The 22,235-nt window shown below is 41.9% G+C and overlaps 1 protein-coding gene across 10 annotated transcripts in view; it reads right to left on the bottom strand.

Annotated features, from left to right (window-relative positions):
* Window positions 1-22,235, bottom strand: part of sptan1 (spectrin alpha, non-erythrocytic 1) — a 100,691-nt gene that overhangs the window by 21,966 nt on the left and 56,490 nt on the right. For 7 of the 10 annotated variants that reach the window (XM_085927137.1, XM_085927136.1, XM_085927135.1 and 4 more), the window contains 9 exons: window positions 17,758-17,902; window positions 7,183-7,364; window positions 5,249-5,348; window positions 4,962-5,159; window positions 4,710-4,856; window positions 4,526-4,629; window positions 3,140-3,302; window positions 2,093-2,107; window positions 1,018-1,149 (listed from right to left, as the gene is read on the bottom strand). In XM_085927137.1, the coding sequence (XP_085783263.1) occupies window positions 1,018-1,149; window positions 2,093-2,107; window positions 3,140-3,302; window positions 4,526-4,629; window positions 4,710-4,856; window positions 4,962-5,159; window positions 5,249-5,348; window positions 7,183-7,364; window positions 17,758-17,902 (1,186 nt within the window). The remainder of the gene's footprint in view (window positions 1-1,017; window positions 1,150-2,092; window positions 2,108-3,139; window positions 3,303-4,525; window positions 4,630-4,709; window positions 4,857-4,961; window positions 5,160-5,248; window positions 5,349-7,182; window positions 7,365-17,757; window positions 17,903-22,235) is intronic. The other 3 variants (XM_085927138.1, XM_085927133.1, XM_085927132.1) reach the window with 1 other exon arrangement.

Raw genomic sequence — 22,235 nt, forward strand, 5'->3', positions numbered from 1 at the left:
TCTTTTGTGTGGTTTTTAGTTTGTATAGACTTTTAGCTTGTATCTTTTATCTTTTTTATTTTTTGCACTGATCGGTTGGCACTTTTAAATTTCATTGTACATGTGACAATGACAAAAAAGATCTATTCTATTCTCATCGGGCAGGAGGCGGGGGACACCCTGAACCGGTTGCCAGCTAATTGCAGGACACACAGAGACAAACAACCATTTTACACTTACACTCACACCTAGGGACAATTTGGAGTGCTCAATCGGCCTACCAAGCATGTTTTGGGATGTGGGAGGAAACCGGAGTGCCCGGAGAAAATCCACGCGGGCCCGGGGAGAACATGCAAACTCCATACAGGGAGGGTTGGAGGTGGAATTGTCCTGCTACTACTTCCACATAATTCATCCAATTCACTTCATTCCACTTTTGACGTATTCCAAATATTCATGCAAAACCAATTTAACCCGTTCTAACTTTCAACTATTCGTCTTATGCCTATGTATTCCACAACTTCCCACTTAACAAAAAAATCATAATTTCTAACTTTAATATTCATGCCAAATTTTACAAAATTTTGTTTTTCCCTTCTAATTCCTACATTATTTGACATATTCAAACCGTTCGAACTTTAAACATTCTGTAGCATTTCCCAAGTATTTATTCAGCTTTTTCACCTTCACATTCTAGTTACAAAACACAAAGCACGTGGTGCTCTATGCTTATTTGGTTTTTGTTTCCTGTAACCACTATTACTGTTCTAGAAATACAAATTACCCCACTGCGGGGCTAATGAACATTTCATTTAAAGTGCCAAGACAGTAACAATGAATAAATAATATTCCATTATTTAACATTCATCAGTTAATTACATTAAATGATAGCTTTAAAGCACAACATTGCTTTTTAAAGATTAACTCATCTTTTTATATGTCTATACATGTATTAGAATACTGTCATTTAAAAAAAAAAAAAAACATTAAAAAGTTGTTAACATTACTATAACAAAATTTAAATGAAAGCACAAATACCTTGACTGCATCCTCACTGCCGGCACAGGCACCTCTCTGGATGAGTGTGTCACCAGTATCTATGACCCCACGGATTCGGTCAGCATTGGCATGAAGCTCCGCCTCAAATGCTTGGTGCTTCTGATGTTTACTCTACAGTCATTGGGGGGAGGGAAGCATGTCAGGTATGCATGAGCAGCTACCTAATATCCATGCGGACATCTTGTCAATGGAAAAATTATTAATATTAATACAAGGTATATTGGACACAATAGTACTCAGAAAAAGTTGGACATTTGGTGTATGAGTGAAATTTTGTATGAACTTAAAATGTATTTTTTTTAAGCGTGAATTTGACCTAAACTTTTGAAAGACATTGGTTACTATTCAGTTTTTCATTAGTTTTGCACAATTTGATGTTCTCCAACATCGAGTGAATGGTCTCTTTGTATCCCTGTGGAACTGGCTGATAACACATGACGTAAGATCAGTGGTTACTTCCACCTGAAAACATGCTGTTTAAAGCCTCTGAATGGGGTCTTAGTCTTGGTGAACTGTTTGGTGCCGTCTTTTCTCTGGGAAGATGACTATTTATAAAAACTATTCTAAATAAAGCAATAAATGTATCATGGATTGTTCGAAACAGGTGCATTATGCTTTTCAGCTCTTGTCAGAGAACAGCAAGTAATCCAAAAAGCACAGAAACATTGAATTCAGATTAAATTTGACAAGAAAGGTTATAGTGCATTTTAAATTTAGAAGTTTCACCCAAAGGTAAGAATATCAACAACTTTTTCTGAGTAGGTATGTCTACTAAAATTATACATATAAAAATGCGAGCCCATGTGTACAAACCCGGTATGAACACAGAGAGACAGACAGACAGAGCATGTGCACGCACACACACAAGTCATATATATGCATATATTTTACACATACATATCGCACGCACGCACGAGGGCACACACAGCTTTGAACTAAAAGCTACATTTTCTACATTTCTATAAAAATATGGCACAAGAGTTTATGTTTATTATTATGCATCATATGAACAAAGGAAGATGGTGGTTAGTAAACTAACGGTACTCAAACTTACCAGAAGCTTGGATAGCTATAAAAAAAAAAAAAAAAGCAAAAGACATTAGGAGAGAATGTCAGATAGGAGAGTGGGGTTAGACAAATGATGAATTATGTATGATATAATACAATTTGACATCTGTGAAAGAAAATAGGGTTTGTCTCCTTTCTGATTCCTTTTTTTTCTGTCACGCTTAAATGCTTTTGAGAAAATTCAGGACAACATGAGAATTAGGAATTATATGGTCACTTGCAACAAGAGGTACAGATATTAGGAGAGTAACAGTTTTGAACCAAACGGGAAAATCAAAGTTGTAAGTACTTTGGTTCAACTTCTCGTTCCATTATCCTGAAGCTCAGTTTGGTCGCACACGTCATAATTGCGAGGATCACTTGAATGTAGCATAACCTCACACGCAAGATGACGCCAATCACGGACAAACCCGAACGAACAGCACCACCGGCCACATTCGGGTTGGCCGTTCTGAAGACATTTTTGATTTCTGATTGAGACAGAGGATTTTGGTCGCGTTGTTAAATGAATGAAAGTTATTTGTCGTTTGTGTTCAATGTAATTGTCTGTGGGAGAGAAAGCTAACATGTCTAATATGCATATGCGGAGATATCGTATCGACACTGAGCTTAAGCAGCCTGGCGGAGCAGTGACAACACAACAGCAGTCAAACATTTACAATGGCTTTAAACTGAAACTTGGTCCAAAATCACAGCAAGTAAAAAAAACAAAAAAATATTGTAATATGTAATTGTTATTAAAAGACAATTGACTGTTTTGGTATTTAAATAAGAAACAGTTGACACACATGATTTGCATTTGGGGACCACATAAAATGACGTGACCCGTGCTCCAGGTGATAGATAAATAAATACATAAAACGTGAGAATTGGGTGGTGTGCGTAGAACTTTGAGGGGAAGGGTAATTTTGCTATTTTGGAATGAGGCTGTAACATAACATGGATTAAGTGAAGCACTGCGAACATTTTCAAATCTTACTGTATTTGTATTACCAATTGAGTAAATGGTGTCAGTAGGGGGCTAAAAATTTACCTGAATGTTGGTAGGGTCCTTATAGGATTCGTCAGTCGCAGTTTGCAGTTTCTCACTGATCCAAGCTTCTATTTCATCCACATCTCGGCTGAACTGCTGCAGGGTTTGGGATTCACCTAGCTTTGAACGCTTTTCAATCATCTGGGTCTTCAGTCGACGCCACCTTTCAAAGCATCAGTTCTTTAGAGTTTGGAATTGTTTTTTTTTTTTTAGTTTGTCTTGTGTCTGGTGTTTAGGTCTACCTTAAGAAAACTATTTTTTTCTGACCTCAATGTACTTCCACCAGATAGCCTGTATTTGACCATAAGGTCGAGCGTGCGTGCACCAGCTCTGAATTACGTAGCGTTGGGACGGATCATCTTTGATCCATAATCTGTATTGATCATGAATCACAGTTCGGGCCGCAAATGGTTCATGGGATTGGTCAGTGACAAAAAAAAAAAAAAAAAAAAAAGTGCTTTCAAGTGGCACTGCTGCCCGCCAGCTACAAGCAACGAGTGTCTGGCTGGCAATTATGGCAACAGCAAGCAGTGCCACGACTGATTCTTTGCTTTCTTTTCTTATTTTCTCTCAATGATGTAGATATAGGCTAGTTTGCAATTCAACTCTTTATTCTAAAGGGAGAGGATGAACCTTAAATGTACTTTGAGGTCTTTATCAATCACTGTCCAGATGAAAAAAATAAGATAGCCTTTCTTATACTGCACTTACAGTTGTGTTCCCAAAATCTAAACGGCCATAATTGGTATTCTCAGTTCATTCATTCATTTTCTGAACCGCTTTGTCCCCACGGGGGTCGCGGGCGTGCTGGACCCTATCCCAGCTGTCATCGGGCAGTAGGCGGGGGACACCCTGGACCGGTTGCCAGCCAATCGCAGGGCTCACAGAGACAAACAACCATCCGCACTCGCACTCATACCTAGGGACAATTTAGAGTCTTCAATCGGCCTATCAAGCATGTTTTTGGGATGTGGGAGGAAACCGGAGTGCCCGGAGAAAACCCACGCGGGCTCGGGGAGAACATGCAAACTCCACACAGGGAGGGCCGGAGGTGGAATCGAACCCGCATCCTCCTAACTGTGAGGCGGACGTGCTACCCACTGCGTCACCGAGCCGCCTCGGTACTCTAAGTTGATTTTTTAAATTTATTTAATGGGATAACGTGTTTACAAAGTAACATCTATTTATAAATATATTTTTTATGATCCGAAAACATATCCGAGCTGTAGCTGTGGCTAGTCGTGTTTACCAGCACCAGAGTGTGAATGTTTGAGCGTACAAATAATGCATCTACTGAGTGCTTTGAGGATACTGTAGAAAAGCGCAATATAAATCCAATATATTAGTAGTAGTGGTAGTAGCATCTTCTTTTTAAAGGTGTACAACCTGTCAAGAACTTCATTGCGTCGACTGAAGATCTCAGGTTTGGCGTAATGGTCAGCTCCAATTAGTTGATTGGCAAATGATTGCAAAGCAGCAATTTTCTCTTCCTGTGGATCCAGACAATTTCAAATTTACAGAACAAAAGACAATCATCTACAAAGGTTACAAAATGTGTGTGAAGGTTCACCTGCACATTAATAGCTTTATCAAAGTCTTCATGCTTTTTGATTAGTGCCTCAACACTATCAAGGGAGTCTCCCTTGTCATCGGTTGCAAGGAAGGCTTCACGAGCTGCCATCCAATTCTCAGCCTGTTCACAGTCCCTGCTAAAGAGCTGCAAGTCAAATACAGAAAATCGTCAATAAATAACGTAGACTAAACTGCCGGGAGTGGTGACAGTAGTGTTTATTTTACAAAGCAATCTTTTTTCAACATTTACCTGGAACTCTAGGCACTGGTCCAGCATCATGCGACGCTGTACCCAGGCCTTTTCCAGGTCAGCTCGTTCCAAGTCTAAAGCCTCTAGTCTTTGTTTGATCTCAGGACTTGCATAATGGCCTTGCACTAGCAGCTGCTGTCCAAATTGCTCAAAGGCCTGGAAAGTACCAATACGAGCATCTATCTCCGTGCGATGTTCCTGAAGAAATAAAAGAGAGGCAAAGGGACAAAATTGAGGAACATTTTATGTTTCAGAAATCTTCACAAAATCAATCACTTTTAATTCACCTGATGCCTTTCAAGAAGAGCTTCAGCTCCAGTCACATCCTTGGCTAACTCCTCAGAAGAAACAAGTCCACGGATACCATTAATCCAGGACATGAGGTCTCTGCATACAAAGAGAGCAATAGAACTTCAGACAATTATCACTTCAAGATCAAGTTTCCATCAACTCAAAAGACTGCTTGTCAGTTTTATTCTTGCAACTTTTGCTGTTTTTAAAGTTTTGTCGATGTACCGTTTTGGTACAGATATTAAGGTACTTTATGGAGGTATAGTATCAAAGTCAAACCTTTGGTAACACTAGTCTCTTCCTGTCGATTGTAGAGTTCAAAATTGTGAAGTAGAAAACGGGGGTGAATGATCTCATTTCTATGAGTTTTTGAGTCTTATACTTGAGAAAACAAACATCAGATTTGTTCAATCATATTTTAAATAATAACTGATTTTACAGCCTATCTGCCCCTTCCGCACACATAGTATTTTAATCCAAAGTTAAAACTGACATCATTGATTGCTCGACCAACAAGAATTCGGTCGGACAAGGGCTTGTCGCCCAATCATCTGACGAACTGACCCGCAGACATCAGCCCTAATAGACATTGCACATGTACAAGTCTATAAATCTGGCACGCAACTCACACAAACAGATGTAAACGATCATGGCAGAACTCAGGAAAAAAAACACAAAAAAAACACACTTTTGGCGTGGGTGACCTACTGAGTGAGATTACTAGAATGTGTTTTATTTATGGTAGAAAGTAATAAGCAGAAATTATGTATATTTGCGCCATGATATCGATGTGTGTCACGTTCTTTTTTGGGGTATTTATACGTACAAGTAGCACTGTCCGTTGAAGCATGTAAACGGGTTATTCTGATTGTTTCAGAAACTGGAATTTTGATGTTAACCCAAATAATGACTGCATGTAAACAGGCACTGTTGTAAGCTAGACAACGAACTTAATTGGCTCCACGATCAGGTTTGTATGTAGAAGCAATGTTTTCCATAGAAATCTCTGTAAAAGCAAATAATGCATGCCGGACCATCCCAAAAGTCACACATTTTACATTATTGCTCTGTGTAAAACCCACAGAAAACCAAAACAAATGTTTTCAAACCTATATAACAAAAATAAAACTGTCACTTTATTCTTGACCTCCTAAGTTTACTTGGAGAGGGGGAAGCTCTTCTAATTTTCTACACTTGCAAAAAAAAAAACAGAGAAGACAAAAAGTGAGACTAACAGATTATTGTAGGCTTCCACGTACTGCTTGCAATGTGCTCACGTACTCGTCATTACCTTTTGGTGCAATTAATGTATTTTCAGACTGGGTGAGTACCGTATTTTCAGGACTATAAGGCGCACCGGACTATAAGGCACAGCTTCAATGAATGGCCCATTTTAAAACTTTGGCCTTATATACGACGCACCGGACTATAAGGCACACCATTAACGCATCATGTCAGATTTTTAATCCAAATCATTCTCCATTTTATCTTCTTTATTTCAACTTCAGACGCAAAAAATTACTTTATAATCACAAAATAATGATCTATAGTCTTTTTGATTCATGATTCATAGTCTTCAGCGGGCCACTTATGATTGATTTCATGACACAATGCTTCGGGCCAGTTTAAATTTAGGAATTTGGTCCATATATAAGGCACACTGGACTATAAGGTGCACTGTTGGCTTTTGAGAAAACTTTAGGTTTTTAGCTCAAGTCAAGTTTATTTGTACATATAGCCCTAAATCACAAGCAGTCTCAAAGGGCTTCACATAGACAAATTTGATTTGTATCTTGAAAGGTCTGGTTGTGCTTTTTGAGTGTTAGTATGCGATTTAAAAAAAATTATTTTTTTTAAGATGGAGTTCATCAATATAATAAAGTAAAATACGAAAGACTTTGATTACACACAAAGAAAATGCCCTTCTCACCTGAAATCAGATAAAAAGCGTTGCAGATCATGTGAATTTCCAAGTTTGTCTTTTCGCCGGTCAGCGCGTCCCACTAGGCTGCTCCAGGCAGTGTTGAGCTCAGTACACTTCTCCTGAATGTCATCCACTGCTTCTGGGTGGGACTGGATTAGACGTTGCGCTGTCTCTCCAAGGGAGTTCACCTGTGAAAAAAAAAAAGGAAGATCCTTACGCCTAATTCACACTGACTGTGGAACGGCTGCATTGCTAAGTCCATAAAGAAGACAACAGGTTGCAATGCAGATCGTCGACTGTGGTGCGTGTCCAGGAATCTGCAAGACCACAAGATCACGGGGGTTCCCACTGAAGAGTTGATTTCACGCAATAACAACCGTGTATAGCAGGGGTGTCCAAACTTTTTGCAAGGAGGGCCAGATTTGATAAAGTGAAGGGGCCCGGGGGCCAGTAGTTTTTTCGGACATTTTTTTTAACTACAATTTCATCCAAATAAACACTGTTATAAAACAAATTTCATTCTCCCAATTGTCTTTATTTTTTAAATGACAAACTAACCAAATATAAGCCACTCAGGCAGATGTGAACAACTCTAAAAACACAAATTCTGCCTTTCATTCATATCTGAAGAGTCCGACAACATTAAACAAACTGTATGAAATACCTTAAATTTACATGAGTTTAAAATTATTTTCGCCTCATGAACATTTTAAACAGGAGTTATAAGTAATACATAAAATACGATAACATTGAACAAACTGTATGTACTGTATGTATGAGTTTAAAATTATTTTCGCCTCGTGAACATTTCCCACAGGGTTCACGCAGCCGGTTCGCTCGTACCCTTTTTACAACGGGTTTATTTCCGCATTTGACTTGCGCATGCTCCGCATAGCAGGACAGCTGGAGTCATGTTCTCGCTGTGAAATCACGCCGGGTCGCGCGAGATTACATTTCTGCGGCATAAATATAAAATAGCTTTGGTACGTGTGTATTAAAGCGCTGGACAACAATGGCGGCGGGCCACATACTAAAGATTTTATCACAGAGGCTGCGGGCCTGATGAAATTTGACCACGGGCCGCAATTGGCCCGCGGGCCGGACTTTGGACATGCCTGGTGTATAGAGAGAGCTATTTGTAAACAATTGGCAACCTTTGTATTTAAATAGTATTTTTGGCATGTTTAATGTATTTCAAACTCATTTTTCTTGTCTTTTACAGCGCAAGTATCTCAGTAATAAATAAAATTTATACAGTTTTACGTTTTACTCAGTTATGGTCTATATAAAGTGGAACAGTGATGCTTTTGTCTGAATTCCTTGTTTTGATACCATCACAAGTTCCTCTTTTCTACTTGTTCTGAAGTGCGGCTCAGAGCAAGCCGTTTTGGTGCAGTCTCTTTAAATACAAATGAGATACTTCACACCCCAGACATACCAGGCCACAAGATGTGCACCTCCCTTTCCGGTCGACATATTTGTAGTTTTTATGGCCGAGATAGCTCCAAACGTTTTGATAAATTAAAAACTCCAAACATTTTGAAAAATTAAAAGACATCAACGGCAGAAGACTTGTCCATACAACCGTACATAACACGTAATAAAATAAATCCCCTCGCAATATTTAAGAGCGTCTTTGTAAGCAAGCACTGCAGTTAAGTTACGAACTAAGCTAATGCTAGCACTAGCGAGAAGCTAACAAATGCATTAAACATAATATTGTGTTCTCAAAGAATAATACAGCACCTTTGATGCAATTCATCTGGTACAACTATTCAAAATACACCCACAATGAGTGTAAACTGAGGGCACAGCTCTAAAGTCAGCAGAAAGACTGACGCAAATGCTATGGAAGTCTTGTAAACAAGCACTGCAGTCAAGCTACAAAGAAACGCTAGCGAGAAGCTAACCAACGCATTTAACACGTTGTGTTTCCCAAGAATAAAACAGCACCTTGAATGGAATTCATCTGATAAAACTACTGTATTTTTCGGACTAAAAGTCGCTTGGGAAGACAAGTCGCATCAGCCATAAAATGCACAATATAGAAGAAAAAAACATATATAAGTCGCTCTGGAGTTTAAGTCTCATTTTGGGGGAAATTTGTTTGACAAAATCCAACACCAAAAACAGACATGAACCAGCAACAACAGGCTAATGATACGGTATGCTAACGTGACATAAACACAAACGAGAAGCTGAGAATGGGCCTGATGTAACATTAACAGTTAAATAACTCAAATAACTATACATAAATAACACGTTTATCAAACCATCTGTGTCACTCAAAATCATTAAAGCCATTGATGGAGTCCGTCCTCCTAAACACGTCTGACGTCAGTGCGCGTTGCAGTTCAAATTTTTCCACAGGCCCATACAACAATATACAAACGATGTATGAAATAACAATAATATAACAACAATTTTATCGAACCATTTGCGTCGCTCCAAATCTTTAAAACCATCGGACTCTTTGTCTTGTGTCACTTAAAAAACAAACAAACAAAAAACACGCACAGACACACACACAGCTGTTGACGTCAGAAAGACTACGTGCACCGTAGACGTCAGACTAGATCTATCAAATAAATGTAATATAAAGAACAATTTTAACAAACCATCCGTGACACTCTAAATCAGGGGTCTTAAACTCAATTTACCCGGGGGCCGCTGGAGGTAGAGTCTGGGTGAGGCGGGGCTGCGTCAGGTTTTCTAAAAGAAAAGCTCTAGCGAAAACATTCCAATGTTATCAAACGTCTTTATTTTTATTTTTTAACACAAAATAGGATGAAAAAAATTAACAAATTCACAAGAAAAAAAAAAATCAATGGGTAATAAATAAATAAAATGGAAATCCATCCATCCATCTTCTTCCGCTTTTCCGGGGTCAGGTCGCGGGGGCAGCAGCTTTAGGAGGGACTCCCAGACTTCCCTCTCCCCAGCCACTTCATCCAGCTCATCCCGGGGATCCCAAGGCGTTCCCAGGCCAGCCGAGAGACAACGTCTCTCCAGCGCGTCCTGGGTCGTCCCCGGGGTCTCCTATCGGTGGGACATGCCCGGAACAACTCCCCAGGGAGGCGTCCAGGAGGCATCCTAGTTAGATGCCCGAGCCACCTCATCTGGATCCTCTCAACGTGGAGGAGCAGCGGCTCTAACTCAGAGTCTCTCCCGGATGACCGAGCGTCTCACCCTATCTCTAAAGGAGACCCTGCGGAGGAAACTCATTTTGGCCGCTTGTATCCTGGATCTCGTTCTTTCGGTCACGACCCATAGCTCGTGACCATAGGTGGGGGTAGGAGCGTAGATCGACCGGTAAATCGAGAGTTTTGCCATTCTGCTCAGCTCTCTCTTCACCACGACGGACCGGACCAAACTCTGGCATCGGTGATACAGGGACCGAACCGCCTTTATCCGTTGGGTCGGAACCCCATACTCCCGAAGCACCCTCCACATAACCTCCCAAACCTCTCAAGGGACACGGTCGAACGCCTTCTTCAAGTCCACAAAACACATGTGGACTGGTTGGGCGAACTCCCATGCACCCTCGAGGATCCGTCCGGAAGTCATTCTCCATGGCCTCGCCAAACTCCTCCCACGCCCGGGTTTTTGCAACCACCGAAGCTGCGTTCCGCTTGGCCATCCGGTACCCGTCAGCTGCCTCTGGACTCCCGCAGACCAAAACGGCCCGATAGGACTCCTTCTTCAGCTTGACAGCATCCCTTACCGCCGGTGTCCACCAGTGGGTTCGGGGATTGGCGCCACAACAGGCACCAACCACCTTACGGCCACAGTTCCGGTCGGCTGCCTCAACAATGGAGGCGCGGAACATGGCCCACTTGGACTCAATGTCCCCCGCCTCCCCCGGGACGTGGAAAAAGCTCTGCCGGAGGTGGGAGTTGAAGCTCTTCCTGACAGGGGATTCTGCCAGACGTTCCCAGCAGACCCTCACAGAGCGTTTGGGTCTGCCAGGTCGGACCGGCATCTTCCTCCACCATCGGAGCCAACCCACCACCAGGTGGTGATTAGTTGACTGCTCCGGTTTTTTAAGGTTGTGTTAAACTTATAATCATATCAATATAATATCTAGTATTGGAGTGCTCTGGTGGATTGGTGGTGGGGGTGAGGAATGTGCAGGAAAACTGCATGAACTTGTCTTCTTTGAAGTGTTGTGGAACAGGGCCAGGAAGGGAGTACCAGACAAAGGTACGGGACGGTACGGGACGAAGGGAGTACCGGATGATAACACCTCAAGGTTGGTGAGGAACGAGAACAAAGAAACAACACCACGTCCAGGTGGTTGGGCTTTGTGAGGAGAAAGCCCAGCCCCTGACCACAGTGATGACACCTCGACGGGGAGGAGATGGCCATCAACCAATCATCACACAATGTTTTGCATGTTTTAATATTCATATTGTGTTTCTTCAAAACTGGGCAACCCGGAAGAATGTGTCGTCTTTTTGTGGTCACAAAAACGCGCGAGTTTTAGTGTGAGGGACCCGGGACCCAGGCCTGTATTAGTGCGCTTTGTTAGGAATAAACAATTGGTAAATTTGGTTTGATTGATCTACTGGTCTTCTCTTTGACAGAACGAACTCGCAAAATTGTTAGGTGCGCCAGTGTGTGGATTGGGACATAGCAACTTGTGTTAAGTGTTGATCGCAATTTGGAGTCAGATCAATTGCTAAAATCCGTATCCTAACAGGCCGCAAATCAAATAAGTATGCCAACACCTGCTCTACGCCTCTCCCCGTGGGCAACTCCAGAGTGGAAGAGAGTCCAGCCCCTCTCGAGAGGGCTTGTACCAGAGCCCAGACTATGTGGGGAGGCAAGTCAGACTATGTCTAGTCGGAACTTTTCTGCCTCACACACCAGCTCGGGCTGCTTTCCAGCCAGAGAGGTGACATTCCATGTCCCTAGAGCCAGCCTCTGCAGCCGGGGATCGGACCGCCAGGGTCCCCGCCTTTGGCCACCGCCCAGCTCAGTTTGCACCCCACCCTTTTGGCCCCTCCTACAGGTGGTGAGCCCATGGAAAGGGGGACCCACGTTTTCTTTTCAGGCTATGCCCGGCCGGACCCCATGGGCGAAGGCCCGGCCACCAGGCGCTCGCCTTCGAGCCCCCACCTCCGGAGAGGGGCCCCGGTGACCCGCGTCCGGGCGAGGGAAAACTGAGTCCATTTTTGTTTCTCATCATAAGGACATGGGTGACCCTACCAGGGGCATGAAGCCCCAGACAACATGGCTCCTAGGATCATAGGGGCACGCAAACCCCTCCACCACGATAAGGTGACGACTCACGGAGGGGTAAAATGGAAATAATAAAAATAATAAATTATTATTATTAAGAGTAAAACTTAAATAAATAAATAAATAATAATAATACAGCAGATATAGAAGACTGAAGAAAGCACAAACAGTTGCTGACTAAAGAAATTTAATTATTATTCAGATTTAAATGTCTGTATTAACAGTTCTTTAACATTTATCTTTCTGAACATAAATGGAATATTGAATGTAAACTGTTGTGAACATGGTTTCTCCTGCCTCCTTCTTGCTGCCAGAGATCTGGCAGCGCTTCCTCTCGCATAACTGAGCATTATTTGGCTTAAGGGAGGAAGCAGATGAGACCCTCAGTAGGGCTTGAAGATACTCATCAGTAAGTCTGGACCTGTACTTGGACTTATTGAAGTTCAAGGTAGAGAAGAGCTTTTCGCGCAAGTATGTGCTCCCAAAAAGACACATGGTACGCTTGAAGACACGGGAAAGCTCAGGGAAGCTTCTCTCAAAAATTGCCCGAGCTTGTCTGCTTTTCCACTCACCTCCCTCAACTTGGCTTTTAGTTCAGAGTTACACTGCAGGTCAATGAGCTCCATTGGAAGCACAGGGGGGCATCTTGCACATCAAAGGAGAAGGGGTCCGCAAAAATTTGAAATGTGGCTCTGTGCGTATTGAAGTCTGCAAATCTGTGATCAAATCCCTCCTGTAGCTTCAAAATGACATCCACATACTCGTCACCACTGAATGGTGTGCCTGCATCCATAAGCGTCTTGCATGCTGGGAAATGGCAAAGGTTTGTCTGAGAAAGCTGGGCTTTCCATAACATCAGTTTTGCAGAGAATGCTCTCACGTTGTCAAAGGCAGCACTGAGAAGTTGCCTCTGGCCTTGTAACTTCTTGTTCAGTACATTAAGCTCCTGTGTGATATCAACCAAAAAACCTAAGTCCATGAGCCATTTGGGATCACAGCACAGGAACAGCAACCCCATCTTTCTCCATGAAGGCTTTCACTTCCGCTCTCAACTCAAAAAATCTCTTCAATACGTTTGCTCTGCTGAGCCAACGTACCTCGGTGAAGTAGAGCACATCCCCATATTCTGACTCCATTTCCTTTAAAAAAGCACGGAACTTTTTGTACTTTAAGCCCCTGGATCTGATTTGGTTGATGCATTTTACAACGAAAGACATCACATTATCAAACTTCAGGCATTTGCTGCAAAGGGCCTGCTGATGGATAATGCAGTGCAGAGCAATGGGGTCCTCCACACCTTTCTCTTCCAGTTTGTTTTGAAAAAGTGCCACCAGTCCATTTTTCCTCCCTGTCATTGATGGCGCTCCATCGGTTGTTATTCCAACAAACCTCTTCCATGGCAAACCAGCATTCTCAATGGCATCACAGAGCTGGTGAAATATCTCCTGAGAGGTGGTCTGGCCATGCATTGGAATCACGGTGAGCAACTCCTCTATGACTTCAAAATTGTCATCAACGCCACGGACATAGATTGCGAGCTGGGCAGTGTCGGTGATATCTGTCGTCTCATCAAGAGCAACTAAATATACACTGAAACATTTTGCTTTCTCACATTGTTGATCATAAATGTCACTTGACAGGTTAGAAATGCGCTCTGCCACAGTGTTGGCAGAAAGGCTGATGTTGTTAAACTGACCTTTTTTTTCCTGAACAGACAATACTTGGAGCCTGTAACATGCAGTTTTTGACAAATTCACCTTCTGTGAATGGCTTTCGTGCTTAACAATCATCTCGCTAACCACGTAGCTAGCTATGACTGCTGCATCATTCTCTTTGGTTGCTTTCTTAAAGAAATCTTGTTGCCTCAGTAGACATGTTTTAAGATTAGCAACTCGGTTGGCTCTCTCATCTTCCTGGTATTTTGCATATTCCTCAGAATGTCTAGTTGTGTAATGACTTTTCAAATTGTATTCTTTGCAATTGGTGCAATTGGTCGCAGGTGTGCTGGAGCCTATCCCAGCAGTCATCGGGCAGTAGGCGGGGGACACCCTGAACCAGTTGCCAGCCGATCGAAGAGCACACAGAGACGAACAACCATCTGCACTCACACTCACACCTTGGGGCAATTTGGAGTGCTCAATTGGCCTACCAAGCATGTTTTTGGGATGTGGAAGGAAACCGGAGTGCCCGGAAAAAACCCATGCGAGCACGAGGAGAGCATGCAAACTCTAAACAGGGAGGGTCGGAGGTGGAATCGAACCGGCATCCTCCTAACTGTGAGGCGGACGTGCTAACCAGTACACCACCAAACCGCCCGGGAACACTGCTTGAAAAAATACATTTGACCAGGCACTTCTTTGAGGTTCTGATGCTGGGGGATGGTGCAATGATTTATGTGGATTAATGCATGCAACAACAGAACATTTTAATCTCTCCACTTCGACATCCTTGAGTTGTTTGGACTACAAAAGTCTCTCAGAGTAATGACATTTTCGCGAATCCGCCATGTTTATTACCCGGATTTCTGTTTAGCAACACCCATTACCTTGTTTGTTTTGTCCCGCCCCAACGGATCAGAATAAGAATTAGCTTTTTTGGCCAAGTTTGTGCATGCCAAACAAGAAATTTGACTCTGGTTGATCTCAGCCTCTGTACAACATTCAGGTGACTAACAACATTTTAAGTGGCAAGAGCAGGATGTTATTGCCCAGTTATGTCTCTGAGACTCTATGGGTGGTGCAAGTTCATCAGACAGTTACGTGATGTAATAGATAAAAATACGTAACAGAAAACAGAAAAATTTGAATGGAGTAAAACCCCAAAACAAGCTATATATCTGCAGCATCTGGAGGGATAAACAGTGGAGGCTCGGTTTTCGACCACAATCCGTTCCAGGAGGCTGTTCGAGAAGTGTATCGTTCGAATTCCGAATCACGTTTTCCTATTACAAATAATGGAAAAAAAATTAATCCGTTCCAAGCAAAAAAAAAAAAAAAAACAAAAAAAAAAACAAACACCTTTTTTCATTATTTTATCATTTGCGCAATTTTTGTCCTATCGCGCAATTGCAGCGCACCGCCGAACGCGCAACGCCGACCGTGCAACTGTAACGCGCTGGTTGCATTATTGGGACAGAGCTGTCGCTGAAATTTAGAAAATATTTTTAAAGTCCTGATGTACTTTCCAAAATTTAAGTGGACCTCAGTGCGCAGGGAGCTTAATTTTGTCCGATCACGCAACTGCAGCGCACCGCCGAATGCATAACCGTAGTGCGCCGGTGACCGTGCAACTGCACCGCGCTGGTCGCATTATTGTGACAAAGCGGTCACTAAAATGTAGAAAATATCGGGCGCTCACTGTCGCATTGCTTTAGGAGCGTCTTTGTGTTTTAGGATGGCTTTACTGCTCCCACTTGCTTTATTTGGAGGCATGATTAGAGTTGATGCAATCCTCAGAATAACGAGAATGTAATAACGGAGTCAGTTGGCATACGGGTCCTCTCGGCTCACCTTGCGAGGTTCGACAACAGAATTTCGTTCGATATCCGAAGCAAAAACAATCCCGCATTTTTTGTTCGAATAATGATTTGTTCGAGAACCGGGACGTTCGAAAACCGAGGCTCCACTGCATTACGCCTTTCTACACTCCTGGAGACTCCAAATACACAAGAAAATGGATTTAAAACAAAAAAAGTCAATTTTCCATGATATGTGTCCTTTAAATGTCCGACAAGCTCCGCAGTTAGCTGAAATGGGAGGTCTGTATATTGTAGATATGACGTATGTATGTTCTTCCCGTGCCCACATAGGTTTTCTCCAGGTTCTCTGGTTTCCTCCCATATCCCCAAAACATGCTTGGTAGCACTCCAAATTGCCCTAGGGTGTGCATGCGAGGGTTATGTGAGGGTAGGAGCGCAGATTGACCAGTAAATTGAGAGCTTTGCCTGTTGACTCAGCTCTCTCTTCACCACGATGGACCGGTACAGAGTCCGCATTACAGCCGACGCTCCACCGATCTGCCTGTCGATCTCAGGCTCCATCCTGCCTTTGCTTGTAAACAAGACCCCAAGATACTTGAACTCCTCCACTTGGGGGAGGATCTCAGAGGGCATTCCACCCTTTTCCTCAGTGAGTTGTCACCTTATTGTGGTGGAGGGGTTTGTGTGTCCTGATGATCCTAGGAGCCATGTTGTCTGAAGCTTTATGCCCCTGGCAGGGTCACCCATGGCAAAAGGGTCCTAGGTGAGGGGCCAGACAAAGCACGGCTTACAAGAACCCCTTATAAGTACAGTAAATGGACTTTGTTTTCCCTCGCCCAGACGCGGGTCACCGGGGCCCCCCCTCTGGAGCCAGGCCTGGAGGTGGGACTCGAAGGTGAGCATCTAGTGGCCGGGCCTTTGCCCATGGGGCCCGGCCGGGCACAGTCCGAAAAGCTCTTCCCATGGGCTCACCACCTGTGGGAGGAGCCAAAGGGGTCGGGTGCAGCATGAACTGGGCGGCGGCCAAAGGCGGGGACCTTAGCGGTCCGATCCCCGGCTGCAGAAGCTGGCTCTTGGGAAATGGAAAGGAGCCCGAGCTGGTGTGTGAAGCAGAAAAGTTCAGACTAGACATAGTCGGACTTGCCTCCACAGACAAGCCCTCTTGAGAGGGGTTGGAATCTCTTCCACTCTGGAGTTGCCCACGGTGAGAGGCGTCGAGCAGGTGCGGGCATACTTGTTGCCCCCGGCTGGGCGCCTGCACATTGGGGTTTACTCCAGTGAACGAGAAAGTAGCCTCCCTCCGCCTTTGGGTGGGGGGACGGGTCCTTACTGTTGTTTGTGTCTATGCACAAAACGGCAGCTCAGAGTACTCACCCTTTTTGGAGTACTTGCAGAAAGCATTCCTTTTGGGGAGTCCATCGTTCTGTTGGGTGACTTCAATGCTCATGTGGGCAATGACAGTGAGACTTGGAACGGACTTATTATGTCACACACAGTGGAGAAATAATGGAAGCCAGAGCTGTACAAAACAGCTCGCTTCCAACTCTGGGACCGACCCAAAAAGGAGCATTCTTTGAGGATCACCCACAATCAATCACTGTTTGATGTGGTGTGGCACCACGTTTGGAAAATACCAGAATCAAAGTCATGAGGAGTCATTCATTATTAATTCTGATTCACTAACATACGCACATGCACTTCTGTTCCGTGCGAGGAAAAATGCCGTGCGGTCATGCGTCATAAATCTGATGGCGATTTTACATGTTATTGACAGATTTGAAAAAAATCCTATACATTTCTTACGGAATGGGACAATTTTCTTTACAAAATAGTTAAAATATTCTTAATAACAAACTAACCTTGTCACCCAAGGCTGCCAGGTCTCTCTCAAAGCCTTCATGTTTGCGCTGCAAAGCCTGAACACTCGCCAAATCATGACCGTAGTTGTCTGTGTTGAGAGCCTGGTTTTTTTCCTCAATCCATTCTTTAGTTTCATCAGCATCTCTGTGGAAAAACCAATATAAGACATTACAAAGCATCTCATCAATAGTGTAACCGCTACGATATTGGTCTGTTCAGTAAGTGTAGACTTGCGGACTCATTTGTATCTAAGGCGCAAATTATCTAAGGCGCAAATTAAAAATAAACTAGAAGAAGAGAAATTGCGTGGGAAGGTGAAGAAGCTGAATAAATACTTGAGAAATGCAACAGAATGATGTTTAAAGTTGGAACGGGTTGAATCGATCAAATAAAGTAGGAATCAGAAGGGAAAAACAAAAATTTGTAAAATTTGGCGTGAATATTAAAGTTGAATGATGTTAAAAGTTGAAACACGTTGAATTGGTCAAATCATGTAGGAACTAGAAGGAAAAAAACAAACATTTTTTAAAAATTTGGCGTGAATTTTAAAGTTGAAAATTTTGAATTTTTTGGTAAGTGGGAAGTTGTGGAATAGGTAAGCATAAGATGCACAGTTGAAAGTTGGAACGGGTTGAATCGGTCAAAAAAATTTAGACAGAGGGGAAAACGAAATTTGAAAAATGGAGAAATTACAAGAGAAAACAAAAATTCTGCAGATTGTTTGTGAATTCTAGTGAAAATGGGAATTTTTTTAATCATGGGAAGTTTTGGAATAGATAGCCATAAAATGAACAGTTTAAAGTTGGAACGGGTTGAATTGAATAAAACATTTTGAAATTAGAAGGGGAAATTTAACAAATTTTGGGCAAATCTTGTGAAAATATAAAATTTTTGAAATGTGTCAATCTTGAGAATGTTGAAAATCTTCTCCAATGTGATTCAAATGAGTTGAATGATGTGAATTTCAAAAGGGAATGATGTAAATATGAAATGTTGAATGTGCCGTTACGAATGAAGAGGGAAAACTTTGCAAAAATGGAAAGTTTTTGGAATGAAGAAAATGCAAGAGCCCCTCGTGTGAATATTTGGAATATGTTGAAATTGGAATGGTGTGAAAAGATTGAAGTATGTAGAAGTAGTACCACTTCAAAAAAGTGCGTGGAACCAAATAGAAGAATAAAGTTAATGATGTAGAATAGGGGTCGGCAACCCGCGGCTCCAGAGCCGCATGCGGATCTTAAGTACACGCCTAACAGCTCCCTGGAGCTCTTGCAAAAATGCATAAAAATGGAAAAATATGCTGCCAATCACCCAGTTGGAACTGAGAGGAAAGGTGCAATTTGAGGAACGAAAAAACAGTTTCAAGAAGTGGATTGCATCTCTAAACTCTACTACTGCGGCAAGTTTTGTTGCAGCCCGGGAGATAATAAAGCGCAGAAAACCATTCACCGATGGCGAGTACATGAAGGATTCATTCGTTAAAATATCAGAGTGCCTATTTTCGGACTTCAAAAACAAAACACTGCCACTCTCACTAATGCAGGGATTTCTGTCCCACCGGATCTCGACTATTATTTAATTCATTTGAGCTAGATAATGTTAATGCTGGTATCTATGAGTCCTTTAACCCAGATACTAATTACACCTCCCTAAAATCTGCTAAATTGTCATGTGAATATTTTTCTGAAGATATGTTTCACAAACTGTGCAATACTCTTCCTGGCCACTGCCAAACAAATGTATTCTCCACCGTCCACTTCAATGTACGAAGTATCTCTAAAAATTATGATGGTCTGAAAACCTATTTATCAACATTAACACATTCTTTTTCAGTAATAGCTCTTACTGAAACCTGGATGGTCGATAATACATCTAGCTACCCTTTCTCTCACTACACTCCTATACACTCCTGTAGACCAAACAAGCAAGGTGGAGGAGTCTCACTGTATGTGACTGATAACTTCAATTTCTCTCCCAGAAAAGATTTAAGTGTTCACTTTGATATGACGGTCGCAGAATCTGTGTTTATAGAACTCTCATCTTGTTCACTCATCAACAATAAAAATGTGATAATTGGATGTATATATAGACAACCAGACTCTGATAAAAATCACCTGCAATGAGGCCCTCGACTCTACTCTAGAAATCATAAACAAAGAAAACAAAGTGTGTGTCCTACTTGGTGACTATAATATTAATTTGCTTGAAACTAAGCAGTCACATACAGCAGACTTCCTTAATACATTATATTCTAGCAACTTTTTCCCCCTTATCAACAAACCCTCCAGGATCACAAGTTCAACGGCCACTCTCATTGACAACATCTTGTTTAATTCTCTGGAGTACAAAATAACATCTGGCCTGTTGATCTGTGATGTATCTGATCATCTTCCTGTCTTCCATTTCATCCACAATGATAGTGTTGGTGATCAAGTGAAATTCCACAAATTTACAGAGAAAAATATAGACTCCTTTATATCTATCATCAGCTCTGTGTCATGGGATGAGGTTGTTGCAAGATGTCAACAAATCCTATCACTCCTTTCTATCACTATTCACAAATGCATTAGAGTCATCATTTGCTTTAATTTCCAGTCGTAAAAATAATTACTCTAAGAGGAAACCATGGATAATGGATGAACTAAAAAAATTTTCACGTACAAAAAATAAACTTTACAGAAATTCTATTGCAAATCCCACTCCTATAAATATAGAAACATACGAGAAATGTAAAATTAATTTACAGTATTACTTAGGGAAAACCAAACAAACTTACTATGCTGATAAATTCACTCAAGCCTCTAGTGACATAAAAACATGGAATCTTATCAACCATTTATTACATCACAAAAAATCTAAAGCCTCTACCCCAAGTAAGATGCTGGGGAAGAATGGAGCCCATTCTAACCCAATAGATATTTCTAATGGTTTCAATGATTTCTTTGTAAATGTTGGCGCTACCTTGGCATCTAGCTTCTCAACCTCTGATACAAGCCCCTGTTGCCTAATTAAAGGGCATTTTCTTTCACTTTCCATTCTTGACCCTCCTAGTGTTGAGGAAATCTACAGCATCGTCATGAGCTTGAAAAACTCTTCCCCTGGCCATGACGAGATCAGAAGCATACTTATTAAGAAAACCATTCATTGAATAATAAATAATCCCACTAACACACATTTTCTCCTTATCTTTAAAATTTGACATCGTACCCCAAGGACTAAAAATTGCTAGTCATTCCTATTTTCAAAGCTGGTGAGACAAATGATTATGGTAATTTTTGGCCTATATCGATTCTTCCATGCTTCTCCAAGCTTCTAGAAAAAATGGTTTATTCAAGATTGTCAAAGCACCTAGAAACAAACAATATTCTCTGCAAGCATCAATATGGTTTCCGCAAAAAGTTCTCTACTGAGCATGCACTGCTTCAGCTTGTCAACCATATCTAAACAGCTCTTGACAATAAGAAATCCGCTCTTGGGGTCTTTCTAGATCTAAGCAAAGCCTTTGATACTGTCGACCATGAGATTTTCATTACCAAGCTAGAGAGATATGGAGTGAACAATTCTGCCCTGAAATGGCTCACAAACTACCTCGCCAACAGAGAACAATATGTATTTATAAATGGTTGTTTATCTAACATATCTAAAATACTATTTGGGGGCCCGCAGGGCTCAATATTGGGTCCTCTATTGTTTTTGGTGTACATAAATGATTTCTCAGTGTCTTGTTCTAATTTTCTTCCTCGGTTATTTGCAAACGATGCCAACCTCATTGCCACTCATGATGATTTTAATTCCCTCATTGCAAGAGTGAATGCTGCCATCGGTTACAAAATGGTTCAAAACAAATAAGTTGACACTCCATATAAAAAAAATTAACTTCATGATCTTCTGCAATATAAATAAATCTTACCCTAAAGAACAGACCAAAATGTACATAAACAATAACAAAATACAAGTTACTAGCACCAAATTCCTAGGTGCTATAGTGGACGAATATGCGGATGACACCCAATTATATAAGCCATTATCAATGACAGATCCGCGGGACTGTTGTAATCTTGAGGCATGCCTTGCAGAGATCAAGCAATGGATGTCTCTCAACTTCCTTCGTCTGAACCCAGATAAAACTGAGATGTTGATAATTGGTCCAGCTCGTTATCAACATTTATTTAAGGAAACCGCTATAACTCTAGATAGCCGTACTATCACTCAGAGTGATACTGTAACTAATCTCGGGGTAATATTTGACCAAACGCTCTCCTTTCAAAAGCATATTAAAAATATAACCAGAATAGCATTTTTTCACCTTCGTAATATTGCTAAGATTCGCCCAATCCTCTCGACCGGTGATGCCGAAATTATTATACATGCATTTATCACGTCGCGCCTGGACTACTGTAATGCATTATTCTCTGGTCTTCCCAAGTCCAGCATCAAAAGTCTACAGTTAGTACAAAATGCTGCTGCAAGGCTGCTC

The sequence above is a fragment of the Syngnathus leptorhynchus genome, chromosome 12, assembly GCF_054491065.1.
Source record: "Syngnathus leptorhynchus isolate UIUO chromosome 12, UIUO_Slep, whole genome shotgun sequence".
NCBI lineage: Eukaryota > Metazoa > Chordata > Actinopteri > Syngnathiformes > Syngnathidae > Syngnathus > Syngnathus leptorhynchus.